The sequence below is a fragment of the Peromyscus californicus genome, unplaced genomic scaffold, assembly GCF_007827085.1.
Source record: "Peromyscus californicus insignis strain IS unplaced genomic scaffold, ASM782708v3 Scaffold_21__1_contigs__length_65335640, whole genome shotgun sequence".
In the NCBI taxonomy this organism is placed as follows: domain Eukaryota; kingdom Metazoa; phylum Chordata; class Mammalia; order Rodentia; family Cricetidae; genus Peromyscus; species Peromyscus californicus.
In genome coordinates, this window is record NW_026294514.1 from 62,502,366 (window position 1) to 62,529,664 (window position 27,299).

Consider the following 27,299-nt stretch of genomic DNA (forward strand, 5'->3'; position numbering starts at 1 on the left):
TTGGTCCTCTTTGAGTCAGAAGTCCACTTAAGGCCTAAGCATGCAGTGAGACCATTATCTAACTGAATCTACCCCTTCAGTAGAAGCGGGGCTCCCTGCTACTGTCTCTGTTCGCAATAGTTGAGTGTCTCTCAAGGACACACATCTAGATTTTCCTTTATATTCACCCTGGTTCCCCAACAACAAACACAAAGCTTGTTGTGTGCAAATACCATATGGGCTACAAACAAGTATAATGTCCACTTAGAAATGAACACTCTAGAACCAGAGAAGAAAAGCAACTCCCAAGTTTACATGGCAGGCAAGTAGCAGAGTGGGACCAGTGCCTCCTTCACACCACCCAGTACAACGAAGACTCATTCACTGGAATGCCCATCAGAGGCACAATAGCTGTAGGACAGCCAGAAGCCTGTCAGCACCTTTGACTCTACTTGGTTACTCTTAGTTGAGAGCACAGAAAATCCAACTCAAACTGGCTTACCTAACAAACATGATTCATTTGTTCACGTAACTGGAAGTCCATATGTAGGGAAGACTTTAGGGTCAATTGATCCAAGGCTCATTAACGGCTGTGAGGGCCCAGACACTTGGTTCTTCACTCTTCTATCCACAGTACTTAGTAAATCATAGAACAGCTGCCAACAGTAATTAGGGATAAATGTTTCCTTGTTTATATCCAAAAGGAAACAACTTATGCCCCAGAATTCCAAGTAAGGTTCACACTTACTAGACTGCTCGGGCCACTGATTTTTGGAAAGAGGTAAAAGTATAAAGCTACAATGTCACTATTCACATGTAGCTATTTAAAACAAAATTAAACATATTTGAATTTTCAGTTTCTCAGCCACACCAGTCCTGTTTCAAGTGGTCAACAGCCTCGGTGGTAATTTAGGCTGGAAATTCCCATCACTGCTTTAAGTTCTACTAGCATAAAGCAACTAAATGTGCCAAGAAACTTACATAGAACAACAAAGACCTCACTCTGCAGCTAGGGTCAACTTCACTCAAATTGACAGGGACCTGCCAAGGGTGTGGATGTCCAGATAGAAATGTGAGAGAAAGAAAGGAGAAACATGAACTAGTTAGGCAATGAACACTAGCATTCTTTCAGAAAGAAGTTCAACCAATGCGCCCTGACTTGATCTTTTCAAAATATAGCCTAGTAGAGAAGTCTTCCATGCTATGGGAATAAATAATTTTCTTTTATAAATTTGTTAACTTCTTCTGGGACCCTGAGAACAGAAGTCATTTCTCTAAGCCTCAATAATCTTGTCTGTGAAATAAAAGAACGCACCAGATTGGCTGTATGTAGCCTTTCAACACAGGTTTCAGTTAGTAAACTTTTAAAATTAACTTTTGTCTAGAATCTCACATTTGACCATTTTTATAGCAACTCCATCTACAATTGATTTCCTATTTTTTTTAATCAAAGCATGTCACTGTTCACTAGAGCTTCTGATGGGTGAGACAGTCAGGCATTTTGGAGGGCCCCAGTCAGTTGTATCAAATGTGATACAAGTTTGCCTTGCAGTTTAACCAAATGCAAATTTGCATTTTCACTCAGTGTTAGGAAATAACTGTTAGTCAGGTGAACTGCCTGACTAAGAGACAATAGGGATAAAACACTGCATGCTAGGAAGAGTATATGCTGTTGCGTCCAGGACCATGTTTCTGTAAATTTTTGTTAATAATATTACTACATTTTTTTATTTACTTTTTGTGTGCATGCACACACATTACACACACACACTATACACACACACACACACACACACACACTATACACACACACACACACACACACACACACACACACACACACACACACACACACACACCAGGCCACAGTCTGTATGTATGTAGAGGTCAGAAGTTAGCTTGCAGAAGTTGATTCTCTCATTCTATCAGGTGGGTCCCAGAGATCTTTCACTTTGGTAGCAAGTGCCTTCACCAAAGAGCTATCTCCCTGGTCCTTCTATGATTTCTGAGGCAATATAATGTATGTGTCAACAGATATGACCGTTTGGTCCATATGCTGTCACTCCCATGGACTGGCATGACACTAAATAGACAGAGAGGAAAAAGAGTTGGGGAGCAGGACTGAAGTTTAGTGAGCATGGGAAGGAGAGAAGGAAAAAGGATGTTACCACTTAGAGAAGTTGCTCTTCCTGTCTCATTGCCAATGGGCTGAAGGAAAGTACATTAATCTAGGTAGCCAACAATAAAGTTAAAAGTACACAGCAAGCAAGAGGCCAAGGAGCATCTCACTGAGGAGAGCATCAGAAGAGCCCAAAGGAGGGGATTCAGTGAACCTGCAGGTTTCAGTTCCTTCAGTGGACACCAGAAGCCTGCTGGTACTTCTGCCTCTGCTTGGTTACACTTGGTTGAAAAAGTCAGGAACAGACAGCCAGCGGCTGTCTGTTCCCTAAGGGCTGTGATGCCTGCCTGCAGACAACCGTGTGACCAATGTTTGTGACCAACTGTTTCCTTCTAAGTTTCTATTACAAGAATCACTCACTAAAAGTGCTAACAAAACTGCTGACAAGCATGCCTTCTCCCGGGTACTGTGAGGGGGTTGTGGATAAAGTAATTCTATTCAATCAATGTCAGAAAAGTGTGCGGCCACTCAAGCCCTCAGGTTTTCTCTGTCAAACAGAAATAAAGAAGTAGGTCAGAACAACTGCCGGATTTAAAAAAAAAGGGGGGGGGGTGGAAAAGACCCTGAAAAGTAGAGGGCAAGCTCTAATGATATTTCAATAAATAACAGACCTGAGCATAGCAGAACATTGCTACCATCATATCACTCCATAAATTCTGTGTGATTAACAAATGGCAAAGGAAAGTGGCACAAGGTGTATGTTTTCAGAGACTGAGCAGTCCTCATGGAAGAACCCCAAGTCATTCAATGTTTATGGCTCATCACAGTCCAGCTGATTACATCCCTACTATTACAGAAAAATATTTACTCAAAGATCTCTGACTAGCTCCCTCATTTCAGGAACAAGTGGGAGACTCTGACCTTGTTCACCTCTGCTGTGGATATCGCTCCATATAAATAAAACACTGATTGGCCAGTGGCCAGGCAGGAAGTATAGGCGGGACAAGCAGAGAATTCAGGGAAGTGGAAGGCTGAGAGGGAGAGACCTGCCAGCCACCGCCATGACAAACAGCATGTGAAGATGCCGGTAAGTCATGAGCCACATGGCAAGGTATAGATTAATAGAAATGGATTAATTTAAGCTGTAAGAACAGTTAGCAAGAAGCCTGGCACGGCCATACAGTTTGTAAGCAACATAAGTCTCTGTGTTTACTTGGTTGGGTCTGAGCGGCTGTGGGACTGGCAGGTGACAGAGATTTGTCCTGACTGTGGGCCAGGCAGAAAAACTGTAGCTACAAATGGCGCCCAACGTGTTGGCAAGAGTTTCCACCTAAAACCTGAGTAAAAAGATTCTTAAACAGAGCTAAAAATAGTTTCTAGTTGTCTCTTTCAAGTTAGCGGCAGCCTGCGTGTTTGACCTACTATCTACTATGGCAGGTTCCTGGTGTGAGTGCTTGACCTGCAGTATGGCGGGAATGAGGCCTCTGCAAGTGGCACATTAAGCAGCGTGGTGGATTTAGGCTTTGGTAGTACAAAAAAAAAAAAAAGAGGTTTCTGGGCTACATGCTGCCCTTCAGGTTCCTGCTTCGCAGAGGAGACTGCCAGACATTCTATAGGACACTGAAAAGAATGACCGAGAGACTCTAACCCTGTGGGCTGAAGACGGATACCCCAACTTTACAAAGGAACATGAGGTGACTGTCCAGGCTGTCAGCTGTCTCTGTCTACCCTGCAAGACTCCTGAAAGTTGCTTGCATCCTTCTCCTGTTTCTCAGGTAACTATCTAGTTGAAGCTAGATAGTTATAATTTTCCTTAGTTATGATAAAAGATAAGTTAGATATAAAACCTTAAACTCACCAATATAAGATAGATATCTTCTTTAATATTGTAACTGTAATTCTTGCTTGATAATTGTTTTGTTATATGCAATTTTACTTTGTTAAAGTTAAAACCTTCTTTTTTGAAAAAGAAGAAAAGGGAAAGTGCTGTGGATATCGCTCTATATAAATAAAACACTGATTGGCCAGTGGCCAGGCAGGAAGTATAGGCGGGACAAGCAGAGAAGAGAATTCAGGGAAGTGGAAGGCTGAGAGGTAGACCTGCCAGCCACGCCACGACAAGCAGCATGTGAAGATGCCAGTAAGCCACGAGCCACATGGCAAGGTATAGATTTATGGAAATGGATTAATTTAAGCTGTAAGAACAGTTAGCAAGAAGCCTGGCACGGCCATACAGTTTGTAAGCAATATAAGTCTCTGTGTTTACTTGGTCGGGTCTGAGCGGCTGTGGGACTGGCAGGTGACAGAGATTTGTCCTGACTGTGGGCCAGGCAGGAAAACTGTAGCTACACACCTCCCTCCAAGTCCACTGCTCTGTCCTAGAGCACCAACTGAACCACCAACTGAACGCCTGCTCTGTGATAATTTAGAAATAGAATAAGCAAGATCCTTGAGCATAATTTCCAGAAGAAGGAGGGCATATAGTAAGAGTAGGGGTCAAATTTTATGGATTATAACGGGAGAAATGCTATTTATTACACAGTACCAATTTTGGTTATTAATATAAGCAAGTACTTATTAGGACAGATTAGAAAGTCTAGGAATGTAGCTCAGTAGTAGATCATTTGCCTAGAACAGGAAAGTTTTTACATAATGATTGACAAAACTGTATCACAGAATGTGGCTTCTCCAAGCCACAGGAAAATGTAATGGAATTCAGCTACTATCACAAAAGCTACTACTTGGAAAAGTAAAGGACTTATCCAAAGATCAAGCCATGGCTTAAGAAGTCTTGGTGATATTTTAGCTTTAGTATATATATATTAGCCGATTCCTACAATGATTTTCTTGTAATGCTATGTGTGGTTATAAGAACTCCGAACAGTGTATTTATCTAAAATACCTATCAAACATCCAAGGCCAAAGATCTCCTGAACTAAGGTAACACCCTTATGAAAACAACACCTGTCTCCTAGGTCAGGCATATAGCTTTATTTCTTGTGCAATTTAAGGTGAGACCCTCCTTTCTTACACAGCCTTACTAACATTATAGACTCCTAACTTCTTACCTAACCACTTCTAGGAATGTAGTTTGAGCACATAAATTGCCTTTCTGATACACTAACTGATATCAGCTCTTAGTTGACCTCCTCCTTTACCACTCCCTTTTTGGGTTGTAAAAGAAAGCCTGACAGTCACTGCCTGAGGAAAATTCTTACCTGCCTTTATGACCCTGTAGGAATTCAAGCCTGGTGACCTGGCTGGAGGGGGAGGATTGCTATTGCTTGGGTTTATAACTGAGTACCTCAGAGACTTGCAGAGGATTTTTGAGGATTTTGACTGGAAAACTAGATGGAGAACTAGAGGACAAGATGGAAGATGAGGAGGAGCCAGATGGGGAAGCACTAGATGGGGAAGAACAAGATGAGAAGAACCTACATGAGGCAGAATTAAGATGAGAGAATTAAGATAGAACTTAGAGGGGACAACCGATAAAGGTAGAGAGAAATCAGGCAAGAAAGGAGCTAGGCACGAAAACAGAACTGAAGCTGTGCAGATAGGATTTTATCCCAGAGGAATACAGTAGACAGACAAAGACAAAGAGCTTAGTGTACTTAAGATTCTTTTCCCGAAAATAATTCTTACCATTTGTAGTTTCTCTTCTGGGCCCCTGGGAAGAATATTATTAAGGCTGGTTCTTTAATAATATTTGAGAGGCTTCATTATGTTTAAGTTTTGAAGTAGATAAAAAAAAAATCCTGCAAAAATGTTTTTCTAAGAATTTACCTAATATATTGTTGTTTAAACCATTTAAAAATCTCTAATCAACAAATTTATTGCTATTTTACATGATATATTGATATTTAATGGGAAATAAAATTATGATGCAGTGAATACAAATAATTACTAGAAATAAATTCCTAAAAAGCTGTGTCTAGTGGTACAGCTCTCTAATTTCAACTCCTTGGGAGGCTGAGGCAGAGGATTACAAGTTCAAGTCCTATAAGGACAACAGCATGAGTTCAAGGCCATCCTGGACAACTAGTGAGACTCTGCTTCAAAATACAAAGAAGGCTGGAGCTAGAGCTAAACATCCAATACTTCCCCCCATGCAAGTGAGGCTCTCGGTGCAAATTTCAGCATGGGGAGGGGAAGGAGGAAGGGGAGGAGAAGGAGGATGGGGAATAAGTAATTAAAGTACAGAATTGAAGAGATGAAAAATACATAATGGAGATTTTAAAAATAATTTTAAAAACTGAAGAGTATTAGAAATATCAAGATAATAATACATCTGAATGGATAAATTCTCATTACATTACACCAAAATTGACACAAGTAGAAATTCATAATTTGAAAATAACATCATAATCTCATTTTCTGAAAAACAAAAGGTGCAAATAACTTTACAATGCATTTTACCCACTCTTAAACCAAAACAAAACAAAACAAAAAGAACAATTAATCCACAGTTTATACAAGCTATTCTGGAAAAAACAAAAACCAGTAAAAAATAAAAAATGTATTAGGCCACTCTATGAAGCTATTATAATCTTATCTCTAAATACTGCATAGTGGCAAGAAAATCTTACATCTATTTGAACATGGAACAAAAAAATTATACACTATACAGTGCCTAAATGAACCTTATAGTATATGCAAAAAACAGTAATACACTGAGATTACATAAGATTTATTCTAGGAATTCAAGGATGGTTCAATATCCAAACTAGAAGAGATATCCAAATGATAATCTCAATCAATAAATAATATATACCATAAAACCCATCAAAAGATAAATCTTTAATTTACCATATGGAGAAAGACCTAATACCTAAAAACAAGGGAAAACTTAAGAACAAATAAGCATATGATTAATGTCATAACACCAAAATTGAAGTTTTTTTCAGTCATTGATACCATAGAAAAATATGAAAGACAAATAATTAAATGACAAAATTTTTAAAAAGGTATCTACAATGCCTAAACTGAAAAGAGTTTACTACAGAGAACAGATATGGATTTATACAAATCATCAAAAGTAGAGTGATTCAACATATTAATAGGTAAAGAATGTGACATTTATAGACTTTAGTTTCGACTACAGAAACTGGAACGCTGGGGATGGTCAAATGGTTTAGAGATACAGGGCTTGCCTCATGTATATGAGATCCTAGGTTCAATCTTCAGTACTACCTAAAAGAACAGGACAAAAGCGGAGATCTGGACAACCCTACTTATTGACAGAAATAAGACAGAAAAGGGCAAAGACATTGCCAGTGGGAGGGAGTCTGTGAGATCATTTTGACCTGGATCAAGGCCTTGCTTAAATTAATGAAGAAGTGAGCTCCTGTCTCACTTTGTCTTCAATGCAAACATCTCTTCTGGAAACTCTACAGGGAAGGCTGTGGCTAGTCTGGGATTAGAGTGGGGACTTAGGATATTACAGGTCCTGGCCATCATCTCTCTACCAGATATTACTGCAGTATCCATCCAATTTAAAAAAATGGGGAAGCAAAAATTCCCACTGCATCCTTTTTTAAAGAAAAGTCTGGACAAGGTTTTACCTTTTTTAAAACAGATTTTTAAAGACCGGTACAAAAATTTAGATAATAGAAAATTGCTAGGTGTTTAATATTTATTCTAATTTTTGAAGCAAATTGACTGTCTTTTAGTCATACTAATTATCATTATGTACAGTGGAGATCTGGAAAAAGAACAAATGCAGATTTGAGAAAGAAAAATGGTTGACAGACAATTTGGAGAAGAGGATCTTGGGGTTTCAATAACTCTAAGAATCCCATCAGAATAATCACACAGGTCTGCTCTCCTGAACCAGACAGAAGGAAGGAGAGACAGACAGGAGACAGAGGCACTGAAAGGTCTGAAGGGTGGGGGTCTTCTTCCCAGTGGTGACTTGGGCAAGCCTATGAGGAGTGGTTATAGATCAATTCAAATCTCAGGAAAGATTAAGGATTCTTCACAAAGTCTCCTCTTGGGAAAAACAGTGGCAGTTGGCTGGGAGATTTGAAGCAAAGGTGTCATTAACATCACATTCCAAATCTTTGCTCACCTATCAGGTACTGGTGGAGGCTAGTCTCCAGACAAGGAAACTGGAAAAGGTCTCTGAAGACGCTGCTGAGATAGAGGCAGGAAATGTACTTCAATGATCACCTGATTCTGAGGCCAAAGCTGTTCTTACCATTCCCAGTGATGAAAGACACACAGCTATATATCACTTGGCAAAGACTTTTATCCTTTGGAACTTGATAACCAGGCAATCTTTGCCAAAACATTTTTCAAAGCCACTGATGCATTTAAAACCAGTGAAATTTAATTAAGCTGTCCCCAGCTTCTACACAATAGCAGATCTTTTTTCCTAGTGCTGAGGGTCAAATCCAGGGACTTATACTCTTAGGCAAGTGCCTCTCTCACTTAGCTACACTCCCAGCCTAATATACGGTGGACCGTCATGTTGACAAGAATCCGTGTCGGCTGAACAGTAAAAGCTCAGTTCCAATAAGCTATGGAACTGGATCTCCAAACAGGGCCAGGTCTATGGCTCTTCCCTCCTTTCCTCTCTCTCTCCATCTATCATATATATATATATATATATATATATATATATATATATATATATATATATATATATTCTAATTTATTCATACATGTATATGAATATGTCACCTTCCTAGAAGAAACTGGTGGGTCTGAGACATACAGAGGCCATTTCTCTTAATTCAATGAAGAGTCTTTGCTACAAACAATTGGATTGGGGCTATGTTCTCACTTGCCAGAGAAGATGATGCTGAAGTTTCCCAAACAAAGAGAAAGAAACCCAAGCAAACACATGCAATATGTAGCATTAGGTAAAGAAACAAGATATTTAAAATAACACTTTGAAACACAAGCATGAACTAGGATTAATAATACACTTGAAAGTATAATACAAAGCAAAGAACCTTTCTAGGAGACTTAGAGAAAGTTTATGGTGTTCTTCAGATGATGGTTTATTTCAATAACAACTTTCAAAACCTTAAACGATACAAAAAAGTACTAATATCTTAACTGTAACCAGATTTCATATTATCCTAAGCAAGAAAATCTGGTTGAAATACCCTTAAAAATGCTGTGATTTTCTAAAAGAGCAAATTGCAATTTTCCTAAATATCAAAAGGGCAAAAAATGAGAACAGCCATGTGGCTTCACAAACTCTGTTTAGAGGCAGCTGGAGCGAGGGATCTACACCAGACACTGAGGGAAGGATTAAAGCTGCTCCCTCAGTCAAGGCTATTAAGGAAGCAACAGAAACAACAGTGGGCCAGGAACATGTGGAAAGAAGACGGAAAATACAAACACACGCGCCGTGGACTTGTGAAGCACCCCATGAACTTTCCTGTGAGAGACAAGAGTTACGGCGGATGACAGATACATCAAGCACGGGTCTGGCTCCAGGGCTTCCCAAAGGACAAAGGGAACTTCCCAAAGGACAAAGGGAACTTCCCAAAGGACAAAGAACAAGATAACTGATCACCAGGTCATCGATTCTGCAGTTGCTTCCATTCATCATTCCTTGTGACTGTGTCAGTGTCCAAGGGAAAGGTGGACACTGAGATCTTCTGAGCCACTGGAACTGGGTTTCTTCTAAGTAGCTTTGACCAAATACTCAAATGGTTCTAAAGTATCCCTTTCTTGAGTCTGTCCTGTAAGGATCTTTCTTCTTAGTGATCTCGTTAATTAAAACAACAACAACAACAACAAAAAACCTGGCTATTTAGGGTCCTGGTTATAGCCCTCTCTTCTCATTAAAAAGACATAGCTTCTAGTATGGACATTGTTGTATACAACAAGCATACAACTCTATCTTAAAGACGATATTCAACTATTTTTAAAGAAGGAAAGGAGAAATCAGAAGAAAGAAAATTCAGGAATTGCATCCAGATTTAGATCCAACTGCCTGACCCCTGAAGAATGAAACCACTGGTCCGTAAGCATGCTCCAAAACAAGAGTAGCTTGAGTCCCCGCAGGTCAGTGTTCCTGGGAACAGGAAGGCAGACAAGAGTGACAACAAAACACTACTCATTCAAAGTGAATCTCACAGCTGGGAAGTTACTCTGAATAAGCAATCCTTGCCACCAAAACGACGTATGCTTTCAGAGCATACTCTCTGGCTAAGGTCATAAGCAACAGAGAAAAACAGCAATGTTTCTGCAATTCTTCCTGAAATCAGCCCAGCCTTCAAGATCTGAGCTGTGCTTGCCGGATCTGACCATAGGTAGGTAGTCTGCTCAGCATCCTCCTCTGGTAATCTTTTGGCATTCCTCCTGGTGTTTCATGGTGATTGGGCCAGAAATGTCCTGATAACAATGTTTATTGTCTAATCAACCTAGCCAGGTCCATGTTGCTCACTCTTCTCCATTTCCAAGTATATAAAAAACTCAATCTGGCTAGCAATATACCTTCTCTTTTTAGAATCTCTTAGAAACCTAGATACTGCAATACTCAACTTGCAAATACCTTATGCCCTTAAGTTTCCTGGAGTGTGGCCAGGTGGAGCCTTTGGGTACAGATCTTGATTCATGTGTTTGCAACTTGACATTTTCTATAATTATGGAACTCATGGCTTATGTGTCATTCAGAAAAAAAAAAAGACTTTTTTGTTTGTTTGTTTTGCTTTGTTTTATTTTTATTGTTTTTTTAAGGCTTGGAATCAAAATACCTTCTGAAAATAATCTATTTTCAAAATTCAAAGTGATCTATGCCTACCACAAATGACAAATACATTTTTAAATTACAGACTGAACTAAAGCAAAACTGAGGGTAAAATAAAGTGGGTTTTAGTTTTTGTTTGTGTTTTTAATTAGGATTTTAAGACTTGCTTAATTCTGGCTGGAGTGTACAGCTCAGTGGTAGAGCACTTAGCTAGCATGTGTAAGCTTTAGGTAAGAGGAAGGTAGGCATGGAGAGAGGAATAGAAGGAAGGGAGGAAAAAGGAAGGGAGGATAATTCTGTTCATATCAACCACCGGGTAGAATGGAACACACAGTAGCTAAGTACCAATAGTAACTCAAAACCTATCACAAACACGGCAATAGCAACGACTTCACACAAACCACTGGGTGGCACTTCCTCTCTCTTATAACCAGTCTACCACAGACTTTGGGAAAATACCATCATTCTGGGAGTTTCTTACTTTGTTGCAGAGAGGTTTCAACTTAAAAAAAAAAAATCTGTTATAACAAAATGTCAAACAGCTGCCCAAGACTCACTCACCTTTGTCAGGAGTATGAAGTGACAATTTCTTAACACCATCAACCAGCACACTGGTGTTGCCATGTCTATCTTCTGAATCACTGTCATCAAACTGAGCCTCTATAACGACATCAGGACTATTACAGGCTTTGGGGGACTGCTTCAGGAGGTGGTGTCCACAGCACTCCTCAGAGACGTCAGCTTCATAAGTAGCTTCTGTTTCTCTGTCGTTGCTCTCTGCTTTAACTGCCTGAAGAAAGGAGAAATGCAAATTCTTCTAAATCACTACAGGCAGCTGGCAACATTAGATATTCGTAACACGTGATTAGGAAAAAATAGACCTGTATTCTCCCAAGGCATAGACTACCCTAGGTAGATAAACAAGCCAGCAATGCTAGGCTGGTACTCAAGTCTTTAAGATGCTACCTTCTCAGGATTCTGATCTACATTTTCATCTCCTCTCCTCAAAGCCTAGAATACTAGAAAGTTCCATGTTGCTTCATGAAATTGTGCCACATAGAAGCAATCAGCATGTAAGGAAAGGATAAAAGAATTCACCTAGGTATGCCACAGTGTTTCCCATGGACCTCACTAAGAATGACTTCCAGATAAGACAGTGGACTCCAAGTTGCTTCCATGTGACCAAAGAGAAAAATAGTCAGAATAAGGAAAGATAGACTCTGTTCCAAAGAGAGGAGAGAAGGAGCTTCAGAAATTCAAAAACATAATGGTAGGACTGGGGGAGGGAGGGAGCGAGGGAGGGGGAGACAGAAGCATCATCCAAAAGCAAATGTTCTCTTCTCTTGAGGGCTACAGGGAGTTGAGCCCAGAGAGAAGGCTGCTCAATAGAAGATCCCAAATCAAACTCAGAGAGGTACTTATACCAGCAGATGCATAAACCACAACACAGAAACATAAGAAACATGAAAAAGCAAGGTAACATGGCTTCTCCAAAAGATTCTAACTCCTTGAGCACTGAAATCAAAGATACTAAACACTAGATGACAATTTCAAAAGTTTGCTAGTGAAAACAATCAGTGACTTCAAAGATGATACAGATAAACTCAATCTAGGACCCAGAATGGGAGTCAGCAACCTCAGGGAAAAAATTAGCAATATGGATGAGATCATCAGCAATATGGATGAGATCGTCAGCAATATGGATGAGAAAGTCAGCAAGGAAAATGGAGAGATTTTTGAAACAGACGGCAACAACAACAAAAACAAACAGAAATACTGGAAATTAACAACTCAATGAATCAAATAAAAATGCACTCGATACCATCACCCACAGACTCAGCCTAGCAGGAAAGAAAATACTGGAGATGAAGAGCAATTGATGGCATTCTACATTTAAACATCAACAAAGAAAAAACAAATATGGCCACAACACCAAGAACTCTGGGATCGACTCCAAAGTCCAAACCTAAGAACTTCCAGGAGAGTAGGAGGGACTGAGATAAAGACAAGTACTATCACAGTAACAGAAGATGCTGTGGAAAAGACAAGATTAGATGTGCACAAGTTTATAAAATGTTCTCATGAAGATATAAAGCCTGGGGCTGGAGAGACAACCTGGCAATTTAGAGCACATGCTGCTCTCACAGAGGACCAGAGTTTGGTTCCCAGTATTCACATGAGGCTGTAACATGAAGAGCCACAGGACAATATTCTTCCCCATCTATACGAGTATGGTAAAATAAATAAATAAACAAATAAATAAATAAGCTGTGTTTGGTTGAGTTGCTGAAGAAAATCTGCAACCTTATATGTAAATTGGCCTAGCCACATCAGCAAAAAGTAGTAGTAGACTATGTGGGTTCCAGATATTACTATAACACTACACCCTTCTTAAGACTCTATTTCTGGATGAAAAAAAGCTTTATACAAGTTAAACATATAATAAAAACTAAAGTGACAATATATATGTGTATATAAGTAGAAAAAAAAAACAAACTGAATCACTACTTATAGTTTGTGCCTATCACTCTTTTAAACAAACGATAGAAAGTCCCCCCTTGGTGAGCACTGTCACAAAGCCTTTATCTTAACTGGGGTGACAGACTAATACCAAGAGTTCATTCTTGAGTATCTTACACAGCCATACACGTTAGGAGCCACAAGTACAGTAGGGAACACAACAGTTTACAGGAGTAAGTGCAATCAGAACTGTGGAAGCACTGAAGAGCTGGTAAAGATGTTAAGGGTCTGAGAGAATGCGTTGGGGTTACTAGCAACACTGCATTATTTTGAAGATGCTTCAACAGAAGCAACATGTGGAGAGAGGCCTGAATAAAGTGCTGAGCAAGCCCTCCTTGTGTTTATATCTGATCATGTGAAGAGTCTACTGAATTTAACTGGGAGATTTCAAAATATCCATCTATCTACTTTCCGCAAACTAGATTAATAGTCTAATTAAATCACATGAAGACCATGCTTAATGAAAAATTCGTCTTACACAGGGCAGAAAAGTTAATAAAACCTTCCTACAATACTATCCCCACATGATTAATACTATAATGTTCACTTAGAAAATCAAAGTGAAATTATAAAGAAATACACAGTCATAATAACATCTCCCTAAAGTTTTAGGGAAAATGGCTTTATGAAATTATAGCAAGAGAAAAACATATACAATGGTTAGTTTCTCTGAGCAAAACTAAGCCTTTCAACAATTAAATAAAAATAAAAATAAAAACTAAGAGCTTGGGAGTTCTCACTAGGTGTGGCAGATCACACCTAAACACCTAGTATTCAGGAGATGTGAGGCATAGGGACTGAATTTGAGGCCACTAAAATATGAATTTTAAGCCAGCCTTCACTATCTGTCCAAAAGGACATAACCTAAAAAAGGTTCCCTCGGGTTCTTTTCTGCAAGAGTGCAAGTAAGTGACGCTGCATTACAGTGATGTTCAATTTTTCAAGTTCTCCCCTCTCTCTTTGCCTTACACATAGATCCTATATGTCCATAACATAAACACATCCTATATGTCCACACATAAATACACACTTGTCCCAAAGTAGATCATTCCAAAAAAAGTGAGTGTGGTGGCACATACCTACAATCACAGCGCTTGGAAGGCTGAGGCAGAAGAACCAGGAGTTTTAGGCTGGTCTGGGCTATATAAGACTCAGGAGGGAAAGGAGGGAGAGAGAGAAAGAGGAAGACAGAACAGAGGGGAGAGAGGGAGAGAACAGGGAAAGAGAAGGAAGAACGGAGGGAAGGAGAGAGAGCAGGAAGAGAGGGAGAAGAGAAGGTGGGGAAGAAAGAGAAAGGGGGTAAGCTATAGAAGAAAAAACTTTCCTATCACTCAAATCAGCAAACCCGTTCAACTAACTGAAATAAACCTAGAAATTCAATAATATTTCCTAACATCTGTCCATAATCATCTCAATGAGCATTACAGTAAGTTTGTCAGAGCATTCCAGACAAGCAGGTGGAGCACATGTATAGCCTAAGTCTCGGGCAGGGTAACTACAGCCAGACATTGCTCTATTTTTTTTTTTTTTTTTTTTTAACCACAGAGGAAGCATAACTGGTAAAAAACAAAATGACTGCCATGGTAGAGTGACTAACAGGTCACACTCAACATAACCTCAACCTCACTCTCCTTTCCTCCTTGTTCCCTCTCCCTGATTCGTGTTTTTTGTTTTGTTTTGTTTTTTGGTTGGTTGGTTGTTTTGGTTTTGGTCGGGGGGGGATTTTTGGGGCTTATTTGCTTGTTTGTTTTTGAAAAGGAAATATAGAACCATAGGCACATGCCACTGTACTCAGCTTTCTAAAAAGACAGTAGGTGAAGAGCCTAGGCCTTTAGTTTCTACTACGTGTTTATTTCTGCCACTACTGGTTTCACAAATGAGTTGCTTCCCACAGATGACTGAGAAAATATTACACAGGGAACCAATATTCTGACTTTACACAATACGAAGACTGGCCCATCTCACACTTTTCTCTGAATGTAAGCATATAAAAGGATTCTAAAATCAGTATGATTCTACCCAACTAATTATTAAGAACTGTACTTTGCTGGTATAATAGTGGCACAATTGCTATGGGAGTAGCCAATCACCTTTGGTTGGACTTAAAGCCCACTCCATAAGACAGAACCAACACTGTTAATGAGGCCAAGATTGGTCATGGGCTCTAGGGAAAAAACCTACTACTATCACTCTGCTAAATGAATATAAAAATAAAACGACTCCTAATGACATATTGCTATACTCATAGATCAATGTATAATTCAACCCACACCAGAGAAGCTTCTTCTTGCAGTAGATGGTAATTAACAGAGAAACCCACAACTGTATAATGTGCAGGGAGTGAAAGACTTTGGAGGACTTAGCCTAACCTAAATGGGATATTGTTATCATATCCCTCCCGTCAAGGCTCATGTTTTTATGTAGGAGAGGAGGTGGAAAGATTCTAAGAGCTAGAGGCAATAGACAACTTCAAGGAAACCGTATTTTCAGACATAAGAAAGCTGATGCACATATGAACTCACAGAGACTGTGATAGCATACACAATACCTGCATTAAGTTCAAGTCAGGCAAATTCTTAGCAAAAACAGAGGCAAATGGGCACAAAGTCCCACCCCTGGCCAAGAAGCTATTTACAATTGATAGTTTCTGGTATGGGGAAAATAAGCTTTCTTCAATGAACTGAAACTAGGTACAGATACAAACCATACTCCAGTGCAGGTCTCATGTGCAAAAGTAGTTGGCCAACACAAATTGGACTACATGTTGGTTGGTTGGTTGTTTGGTTGTTTGGTTGGTTGGTTGGTTGGTTGGTTAGTTGGTGGGGGGTGCCTTATGTTTTGTTTTGGTCTTAAAGGTTTTTTGTTTTTGTTTTGTGTGTATGTATGTATGTGAGTGGAATAAAGGCAGAGTTGAGGGAGAGGAAGAATATGACCAAAATATATTAAATGAAAAAAACATTTTTAGAAGAATTGTGCTCTGGCTCATATGTACAAAGATCAAGAAACTGTCAATGGAAAGAAGAGATTAGTGGAAAGTAACAACCAGAATACAATAAAATTAGCTACATAGTATATTTTTTTATTTTATTTATAGTTCTGGGAATTGACCCTAGACACATACCAGGCAAGCACTCTACCACTTAGCCCAATACTGCTATACAGCATATTAAAAAAACCAACCTAGTTAAACAATGTTTTAGATCACTATACTCGAGAAAGAATATTTGAGGCGGGGGAGATAGTTTAATCCGTTAAGCACCTGCTCTACAAACACAAGGACCTGCATGTAAATACCCAAAACTTACAAAAAGCTAGATGTGGCAGCACATACTTACAACCCCAGGACTGACAGTGGGAAATGGGGAGAAAGACAACAAGTAGACCCCAGCCAGTCTAGCTAAATCAATGAGGCTGGGATCAGAGAGATGAACAGCAACCATGGAAAGACATTTGACACCAACCTAAAGCCCCCAACACATACATGTGCACACATCAGACCAATAAGTACATACACATCAGACTACACCCACACACACACAAACACACACACACACACACACACACACACACACACACACACACACACAGAATATTCCTATTTTAGTATTGCATTCACTTTTGAACTACAGAAGCAAAAAAATGTTATAATTGGATTTCATGAATAAATCAAGTCACTGAAAATTGGGCAAATAGAATATAAGTATGTAGTTTAAAGTTTTTTCATTCTAGTTTATTAATTTAAGATACATATGAATGAAACAAGGGCCAGAGAGATGACTCAGAGGGTAAATGTCGTAGATCCCACTGTGGAAAGACAGAACCAGTTCTCAAAAGCTGCCCTCTCACCTCCATATGCATACTATGGTGTGAGTGAGCCCATACTTACATGCACACACATGCACACATAACAACATCAATTAAAAAAGAAAGAATAGCCGGGCGGTGGTGGCGCACGCCTTTAATCCCAGCACTCGGGAGGCAGAGCCAGGTGGATCTCTGTGAGTTCGAGGCCAGCCTGGGCTACCAAGTGAGTTCCAGGAAAGGCGCAAAGCTACACAGAGAAACCCTGTCTCGGAAAGAAAAAAAAAAGAAAGAATAGAAGAAAAAGCATGGCGGAGGACAGATCATCAGGAGCTCTCAAGACATTAAAAGCCTGTGCACTCTTGAATCCTTCCATATTGCATAGTGGTTAGAGTTAAGATGCAGGGCTCTGTGTAGACACGGCTAATTCAGATCCTGACTAGGACATGAACAAGATAAACCTTGAACATCATGTCTTACTGGAACAACAGGGAAACTACTAAAGGATATGAGCGTCTTGTCTAAAGGACTCAAGAACTATCATGAAAGGGTTCTCTGGTGAGCCTTGGTGGACTGTAAGCATTTAACCTACCTTTCCTATATACAACCTGCAAATCAGTGTAATCAAACAGCTGATGAAGTGAAGTTCTTCACTGAAGAACTGTTTCAGTTAAATTCAAAAGAAATAAAAGAATCACTATTTTGTTACTTCCACTTGGATTTGGGAAATGATCATCGATGATTCCTAAAACCAAGAAGTCATAAGCTGGTTGGGAAAGAGCTTTAAAGTAGAAAGACCTAACTAGCAACATCTGGATCCACCAAATGCTAGGACTATGACTATCCTCAGAAGGAAAAGGCCTAACTAGCAACATCTGGATCCACCAAACACTATGACTATCCACAAGATCTTCTCCACTCCTTACAAAACTAAGTGCACACTACCACTCATAAAATATTCCCCTGAAACTGAATCTGATCCGATAAAGGACACAGAAGGAAGAATAACATTTTAAAGAACAGCACCATATTGTTACACATGTACACATATGTGCACAAATACACAAAACTCATACAAAAAAATAAGGTAGACAACAAAGAAAATAACCAACATTAAACTCCACATGTGTATGCATACCCATGCATGCTTACTCACACACATGCAGATGCATACACACATCAAGAGACTAAATTTATCCCTTTATGTTTAAAAACAAGCACAGAAGTGCTCGTGTCTAGAACATATAAAGACCTCCTATATAGTATCCATGAAAGGCAGAAAATCTACTAGGACAACTTAGAGGTACTTGACAAACCAGAAGCGCCCACAAGTCAATCAATATGAAAGGGTACCCAGCCCCGTTAGACAGAAAAACCCAAGTTAAACCCTCAAGGACATATCTCTACAGAACCATAGCTTGGGGAGGGGACCTAAAGTCTCCTAAAAATATCAATGTTCACAAAATGCACAGAAATACAATGGAGGTAGGAATGAAAACTGGTCCAGCCCTTTCTTAAACAGACTGGGACTGTGAGATAAAGAACAAACAGCTGCCCCTGACTCCCAAGCCTTAGTCCACTGTGCTGCTTCACCTGCCTTGAGATAAAAATACAAAAGAAAGAAGTCCAAGCTGAGACAGAAGAGACATGCAAAAGAAAGGAGGAGTTAGAGAAAACATAAACTGTGCTTTAGGAGCAGAGTGGAAGAGTGAGAGAGGGCGGAGACGGCAGTGGCTGAGTCTGTTCTGTGAGGTCTAAAGCCGGCACAACGGCACATGCCCCAGACAGAGCTGGTGAAGCTCTGCTACCTTCCACAAGAGCTAACTCTGAAAATTCCACTCTTTGAATCTTGGTCTGCCATCCTTAAAATGGGGACAAAACTATTCAATTGTCATAAAGTTATGAGAACTTGCATAGTTCTGAGGTGCCTGGGACTAGAAAGACTTGAGTTAGTGAATTTTTCATCATCATCATCATCATCATCATCATCATCATCATCATCATCTAGTAAACTCAACAAGGAACTTAAATTCCTGAAGAAAACCTGTAACAAGAGGGGAAAGGAAGGGTCAAAATTAACTGCCATTCATACTGAATTCAGGTAACAGAAACTGAAATCTAGGATGTGAAGGAGCATCCAGGAGCAGCTGGAAATGGAGGTTTACAGACTGGGGCACTGGGATCCAGACTTGTAATCATCTACCACAGTCTGGAGTTAGCAGTGGTGCCCCAGGCTAAGTGTCAGATGAAAAGACAAGTGGAAAATAGTGCAAGACTCAAAGGATCCAGTAAGAGAAGTGGAGAGAAAATACATATAATTGTGAATAAAGGAATCATAGTAAACTCACACACCGACAAATCTTCCCTATGCCTTTACATACATTAGCTGATCTAATCCACACAATGGTCTTGGGTGTACAGGGGACAGCAATCATGGCCGTACCATCTCAACAAAGAGGAAAGGTTCAGATATGTCAATCCCATAGCTACTAATTGTCAAGGGCTATGACATGAACTCAGATTAGGGTTCTAAACCCACCCAGTATGTTTGGTCCCAGAGTTAGAGACGAACAGAGTTAGAATGAACTGCATACACCTCGCTGCTATTATTCACACCCACTGTTTAAACCATCTCTCCACCTTATTTGTGTGCAATCAAAATTCAAAACCCAGTTCTTTGCCAAATGCTCCTCTGCTAACCTCCCTCTCTGTGAAGTGTCCTTTGGCCTTCTTCTGGCCACTGCTGGTCTCTGTTATTCCTTCACTGTAAGCTTCCTTCATCAGGCTACATCCTAGGTATTTGCACATTTCACTCTTCCACAGATAGTAAATTAAGTCATATTCATTATTGCATCCCACAGAGTTTCCCACAATGGTTGCACATAAAACATGCTCAGTAAATATTTGACTCTTCGGAGTAGAATAAGATTTGAATTAACTATTTAAAAATTATCAAAAAAGAGCAGGAATGAAAGAGCTACCACATAATAACAGACACAAAATTAAAATGCATAGTCACATGATTCTACACCACCCTGCAAAGTCCTCAATGGCATGACACATTAGGAAAATAATCAACGGGTCCTTTATCAAAATGAAAAAACATACCACTGTGAGGCAAACATTTATAATTGTGAGAGAATAAAATTAAAAAACATTAAAATAAATACACTACTTTCTAAAATAAATCCAGGACTTCGTGTTTAAATTACAACTCCAGTTTCCAATAGTCTCAAATGCAAACAGGAAAATTCACAGATTCCCAATTTGAAAACAAATCTTAGCACAGAAACACACAAATGCCCAGACAAAGAAGAGAAAGCCTACATTGGGAGCAGCTTACAGGGCATTTCCTGTCCTTTCGAGAGTTGTAGAATTCCTTTCTATTGCTCAAAAATGGGAGGAGTTATCTCCACTGAGAAAGTAAATTATATCAACTGCAAATATCAAGAAACTCACCAGAATTAAGAGGAGGAACTGGTCACTTCAAAACTGATGTATGTTAGGTTTTTCTTCCCTTCCTTTTAAAATTAATATGCTGTATTTCAAGACTGAGGAGCAAACAGAAAAATTCCCTGTAACCAAAAAATTCAAATGGAATCCTAAGTAAAGATACCAGGTAACATTTCCATTATGCTGGCTTACCCAAACTCCACACAAAACATTTAACAGCTCTGTTTATGGATACAGAAGAACCCTTCTATGGATACAAGGGTCATCTTTTGAAAAGTATTATTTTTTTAATTTTATAAAAAGAGCAAGTCTATTTCATGAATATTCAATTCTGGGGTGAGGTGGGGTGAGAGGGAAGAGGAGGAAGAGGCAGAGACTATAGCACTCCCCTTGAGCAGAGGGTTGCTATCAACTTGGCATAATATAGCTTTTCTAAAGGACTCACACGCACATGTCTATCCATAATGTGCAGGACCCAGGGCCGCAGGAACAGTGTCAGCTGAAGGCTCTGTACCCAGGAGCCAACCCCCTCTCAAACTGCCCCTGAGCCTCTGCTGGGCTCTAATGAATGTTAACAAGTCCAGGTAGGAGCTGCTCTTCCTTTCTTTGCTACTCTGACTGGGCTAAAGTGACAGTACTTGGTTACCAAACATGTTTTAACAAATTTCCAAATCTCTTAATGGCATATTTGGGATGAAGTATAATACATGATTCAGGAAATATCTTGGAGCCAAGAAAAGCAATTGATATTTCCACAGGGAGTTCTAGAGAAGACTTGGCAACAAACCTCTTTCACTATAAAATACAACAATGGACACTATCATCTTAAAAACATATTTAGGGACATTCCTGAAGGCATACATGGTATAAGGTGGGTCATCACATGAACCTTTTATCTAGTTATCAGAAACATAACCAACTATCTCCATTCTTCTGCTGTTCAGACCACAAACTCTGTTATCATTAATTAATCACTCAGTTGTTTGACATTCCCTACCTACCACCCATCACCCCCTATACATATCTCTCAACCCATCCCATAACCCTGTCAGTTCTAAGTTCACTGATACCAATCTTACTCAGCCTCTACCATCTCTCCAGAACATGAGCAACAGACTCAAAAAAGTCTCCCTGCCTGTTTTCAATCTACTCCCAACTCAGAGATCAGAATAAGCCTAGAAAACACAAGTTACATTGCAATTCCTCTCCATAACCCTTCTAAGCCTTCACACTTCAATCAGAGACAAAGGCCAAATCCTAACAATGATGCAGAGGTATATATCAGATGCCTGATATATTACTCTCACTCCACCCCACTCATCCTTTCATCTTCAACCAGTAACTCTCCCTCTCTGCCTCTTTGCTATTCCTTGACACTCCATGTATACCAAATGCTCCCCAAGATCTCCATAAGGAGTCCCTCACTTCCTGTAGTTCCTACTACTCAGTTACCTTTTTGAGCCACATTATGAAGAATCTCTACTCTTATCCCCAAATTCACATCCCTCATATTTTTCTGCCTCTTTAGCACTTACAACTTATTGAGCATGCCACAAAGACTGTCTTATTCAATGTCATTATATCCTCCCCAATGGAATGCAAGCTCTATGAATAATTTTCCCTTATTTGTTCATTGCTATATACCCAACACTTATGATAACACCAAGCACACAGAAGGTACTCAATACTATTTGCTGAATAAATAAATCTTGATAAATGTCATAAAATCCAAATGATATTTATCTTATAAATTTAATAAGAATTTCCCCAATCCCCACCCCCAAACACAGATTAAACCATTGTGCAATACAAAAACTCCCTTGCGTGCTTCTGTTGAACCAGTGTAATGCCACAATTACTGCACATCCCACTTGCAAAGTGGCTCTGTCCCAGTAGGCCAGCCTTCGGAGCACTGAACCAAAGTATGAGAGAGCTCAGAGGAAGACCTTCAACACTACAAAAAGGACCTGCAACAGGATAGATGACTTAGAAGCTCACTGACTATTTTAAATACCTGTGATACCAAAAGGTTGTTTGAAACTTTCTGTAAGTTACAAGTGTGATATATACATATGTTGTAAGGCAAGGTCTTACTCAACAAGATATCCCTATATAAACTGAAGAATTGAGACCTTAAAAGCTTTAAACAATATTAAACTGCAAGTCAGTAGAAGATCCAGATACCTGCCTAGGTACTGTCTCCATCCTGCTTTACATTACACTAGTGCTATCAATCTTTATCCCAGAGCATCTCTAAAGGCTATATCACACTCAGAATATCCCTGTACACTCTCAGCTGCCTGGATGGTGACAGTAGGGATTTGTGTAGCTTCTTTCAGCCTTAAGGGTCTTATCACAGTAGGGAGAAATTAATGAGAACTCTGTGTAGTATCTCCTGGACAATTCTGACATAAAAAAAAACTTTTATTGGTATGTATTAATTGTGCAAAATAATAAGATTCATTATGACATATTGATATATGTGCATAACGCACTTTAATCACATTCACCCCTTGTTACCCACTCTTGTTCCCCCACTTACACTGGTCCCCTTATTCTTCCCAAACAGTTCTTCTTTGAGGTGTGTGTGTGTGTATGTGTGTGTGTCTAGATTATGAATATGAGAGAAAACATTTAGTATTTGTCTTTCTATGTCTAGTTTATTTACAGTAATACAAGGATCTCCAATTCCCTTCCATTATGTATGTATACCTAACACTGAGCTGGGCATAGTGACACACATCTTTAATCCCAGTACTCAGGAGGCAGAGGCAGGCAGATCTCTGTGAATTTGAGGTCAGCCTGGTCTACATAGAGAATTCCAGGGCAGTCCCTGTCTTTAAAAAAAAAAAAAAAACTGTATATATACCTGCCACATCCATATGTGGCTTCTCAGGACCTTCCTGGGGCAGTGAAGAAATGAAAAGACAAAAAAATAGACAGACAGATGACACATAGACAGAAAGCAGGGGTCAGTGGTCTGGGCTCTCAGCTGGAGAAGATGTGGCCCCATCTGCACCCAATGAAGATCAGCATGTTTATTAGAGTTGAACAAAGAGGCAGGAAATTATTGCATGCAACTTGTCTTAGTTACCTTTCTATTGCTATGATAAAACACCATGACCAAGGCAACTTATAAAAGAAAGATTTAATTTGGGACTCATGGTTACAAGGAGTTGGAATCTGTATTAGGTCAGGGTTCTCTAGAGGAACAGAACTGACAGAATGAACGTGTGTGTGTGTGTGTGTGTGTGTGTGTGTGTGTGTGTGTGTGTGTGTGTGTGTGTGTGTGTGTACTAATAAAAAGAACATGTGCATGTGTGTGCATGAGTGTATATGTATATGCATATGTACATATAAAGGGGATTTATTAGAATGGCTTACAGGCTGAGGTCCAGCTAAATATAATAATGGCTGTTTATCATCAGAAGGTCTAAGAATCCACTAGTTATTCAGTCCATAAGGCTGGATGGCTCAGATAGTCTTCAGTAAACACTGGAATCCAAAAGAAACGGGGTCTAATGCCAGTGAAGGGATGGACTCGCCAGCAAGAGGGAGAACAAGCAGGAAATGAGAGCAAACTTCCTTCTTCTGTGTTCTTTAATAGGCTGCCAGCAGAAGGTGTGGTCTAGATTAAAGGTAGATCTTCCCACCTTAGAAGATCTGGATTAAAAGTGGGTCTGCCCACCAGGCAGTGGTGGCGCACGCCTTTAATCCCAGCACTTGGAAGACAGAAGCAGATGGATCTCTGTGAGTTCGAGGCCAGCCTGTTCTACAGAGTGAGTTCCAGGACAGGCACCAAAACTACACAGAGAAACCCTATCTCAAAAAAAACAAAAACAACAACAACAAAAAACCCCAAAAACAAAAAAGTGGGTCTTCCCACTTCAGATGGCTTGATTAAGAAAAAAATCCCTCACAGGTGTACCTAGCCTGGCTGCTTGTTAGTTCCAGATGTTGTCAAGTTGACAACCAAGAACAGCCAGCACAGAGTCCTTGGCCATCATGGTGAAGAGGTGTCGGCAAGTAAGCAGGCAGGCTGGCATTGGAGCTACAGCTGAGAGCTCAAATCTCAACCCACACACAAGAGGCAGGGAGAGCTACCTGAGAATGGTGAAGGGTTTGAAACTTCAAAGCCCATCCCCAGGGACACACCTCCCTAACAAGGCTACACATCTAATGCTTCCCAAACAGTTTCACCAACCGAGAACCAAATATTTAAATATACAAGCCTATGGAGGCCATTCTCATTCAAACCACCACACGAACAAAGAAGTGGGGTTATTTACATACAGATAAACAAGGAAGCATGAATTATGGGATACAGCTGGATCAATGAGACAGGTTTAGCTAATTAACAGTGAACACAGGAGCTGTCTCTGTGAGGCAGCAAGCTGTAAACATCTGATGAAAAAAAAGCTATGGTGGACATTTTCTACATGCACTATCAACACTCACACTCAGTCCACTGAGGAAGGCCTCACCATTCATTTCCCTCTGAGCCTCACCCCAGGGGTGAAAGGCTTTGCCATTCTTCCATGGGTCTGAGCCTCCCGGGTCCCTGACATGGCCATTCCCAGTCAACAGCACGCATTCACTCAGAACTTCACTCACTCAGGGCTTTCTCCGCTCTCTACAAATACCACATTCCCTTCAGTCTTCATCTCTTAATGGACAGCAAGGCTGATTCCATAACTTGGCTATTGCGACTGGTGCTGATAACATCCAATAACATAGGTGTACTAGTATCTCCACAGGCAGCTGACTTAGATGCTTTTAGGTATATATTCAGGAGTGCTAGAGTTGCACCACACCACAGTTCTCTTTTGTCTTTTCAGGAACATCCTTAACTGGTTTCTATAGTCGCTGGACTAATTTGAAATTCTTTTACTCCTGAATCCTCTCCTGTTGTTTCATTACCTGACACTGGCCATAAGCACTTTCACTAACACAACATGGAATCCCAACATCATCATTTATCAGATGGATAAGGAATTTTTATTCCTTTATTAGCCGTTATCTTCCTCTTTTGGAAATTGTCTATTATAGTCACTTGCCGATTTATTGAATGGATTATTTATTCTTTAAAAAAAAATTTATGTAGTCTGGACATTACTCCTCTTTCAAATATACACTTAGCAAAAAGACAAAACCCCCTGCATCATATAGACTGTTTCTTTACTGTGGTGATTGTCCCCTCTGCTATACACAAGCTTTAAAGCTTTATTTATTATTGTGTGTATGTTCTCTGTGTGTGTGTGTGCATGATGTGTGGGTGTGCTTATGCATGTAGAGATCAGAAGTCAACTCTGGAGTTGGGTCTTTAAAAATATAGAATGCTTTAAAAATTATATGTCATCCATATGGCTGGGCTCATGCTAATCTCTGTACTGTTCAAATTTTAGAATATAAGAGATGCCAAAGTGAGATACACAGGTTTTTCATTTGATGCAATTTTGTCAATTCTTGCCATTATTAAACATTTTGAGCCTATTTAGAAATTCATTGCCTCTGCTTATATGTTCATTTTCCTTGTATTACTCTCTAATAGTTTCAAACTTTCAGGTCCTACATTAGAGACTTTCAACTATTTTGAACTGACTTTTGCGCAGGGTGAGAGATAAGAATCTAGTTTTGGTTGTCTATATGTGGATATCCTGTTTTCCCAGCACCACTTGTTGAAAAGGATATCTTTATCTAATGTATATTTACAGCACCTTTCTCAAGAATAAGATAGCTAATTGTCCTTGGTTGCTTCCCAGAACTTGAAAGTAAGACCCTGTTGCTGAAAACACCACAAACTTCAGACAGGACTCAGAGGAATCAAGGGCGCACTAACCTGGAAACATCCTCCCTGAGAACTAGCTCTCCTAGTATCAGAAGGTGCTGTGAAAGCTGCCATTGGAGTAAAGTGCTGGATTTTCCTACCCAGTGTAAAGTCTGTAAACCACAACAGCCAGCCCAGCAAGCTGCCCCCAATGGTAGAACAGTGGCACTAACAACTGTCTAACTGGACTTAAGCAAGCCAAGAGGAAACTCATACCTGGTCCTGTAAATCTAGCCAAAAGCTCATGGGTCATAGAGAGCTCATTAACCTAGAGAATAACTTATTACTGCCATTTCTCTAAATCAATTTAGCTACCAATTGTATTCTAAATACGTATACTTCCACTCACGGGTAAATGTAGCGCACTACTACACAGAAGCTTCTTTTTTGTGGCAGAGGCTACTATTGAGATACACTGGAGGTCCACATGCATACAGTAAGTGACTATGAAGTGCCCAGCCCAATCGGTACATCTACAACACAACCCTATACCTAAAGCTCGGGGAACATCAGGAAAGAGGGAGTGGAAAGTTTATGAGCCAGGGTCTAGAGAGATGGCTCAGCAGTTCAGAGCAGATACTGCTCTTACAGAGCAACCTAGTTGGTTCCTAACACAGACACATCAAGAGACTCACAACCTCATCTTGTCCTGATTGGGTTTTTGTCAACCTGACAAAAGCTTGGGTCATCTAAGAAGAGGAAATTACAACTGAGAAAATGCCTCAGTAAGACTGGCCTGTAGGAAAGCCTACAGGCCATTTTCTTGATTGATGATTATGTGTTAAGGACCATCCCACTGTGGGTGGTGCTGTCCCTGGGCAGGTGGTCCTGGGGTGTATGAGAAAGTGAACTGAGCAAGCCAGTAAGCATCAGTAAGCATCAGCATCTCT

The 27,299-nt window shown here is 39.9% G+C and overlaps 1 protein-coding gene across 5 annotated transcripts in view; it reads right to left on the reverse strand.

The window, feature by feature from the left end:
• The window catches only part of Dis3l2 (DIS3 like 3'-5' exoribonuclease 2), a 330,432-nt gene that overhangs the window by 206,830 nt on the left and 96,303 nt on the right, over positions 1–27,299 (reverse strand). For all 5 annotated transcript variants that reach the window (XM_052750513.1, XM_052750515.1, XM_052750512.1 and 2 more), the window contains one exon: positions 11,370–11,598. In XM_052750513.1, the coding sequence (XP_052606473.1) occupies positions 11,370–11,598 (229 nt within the window). The remainder of the gene's footprint in view (positions 1–11,369; positions 11,599–27,299) is intronic.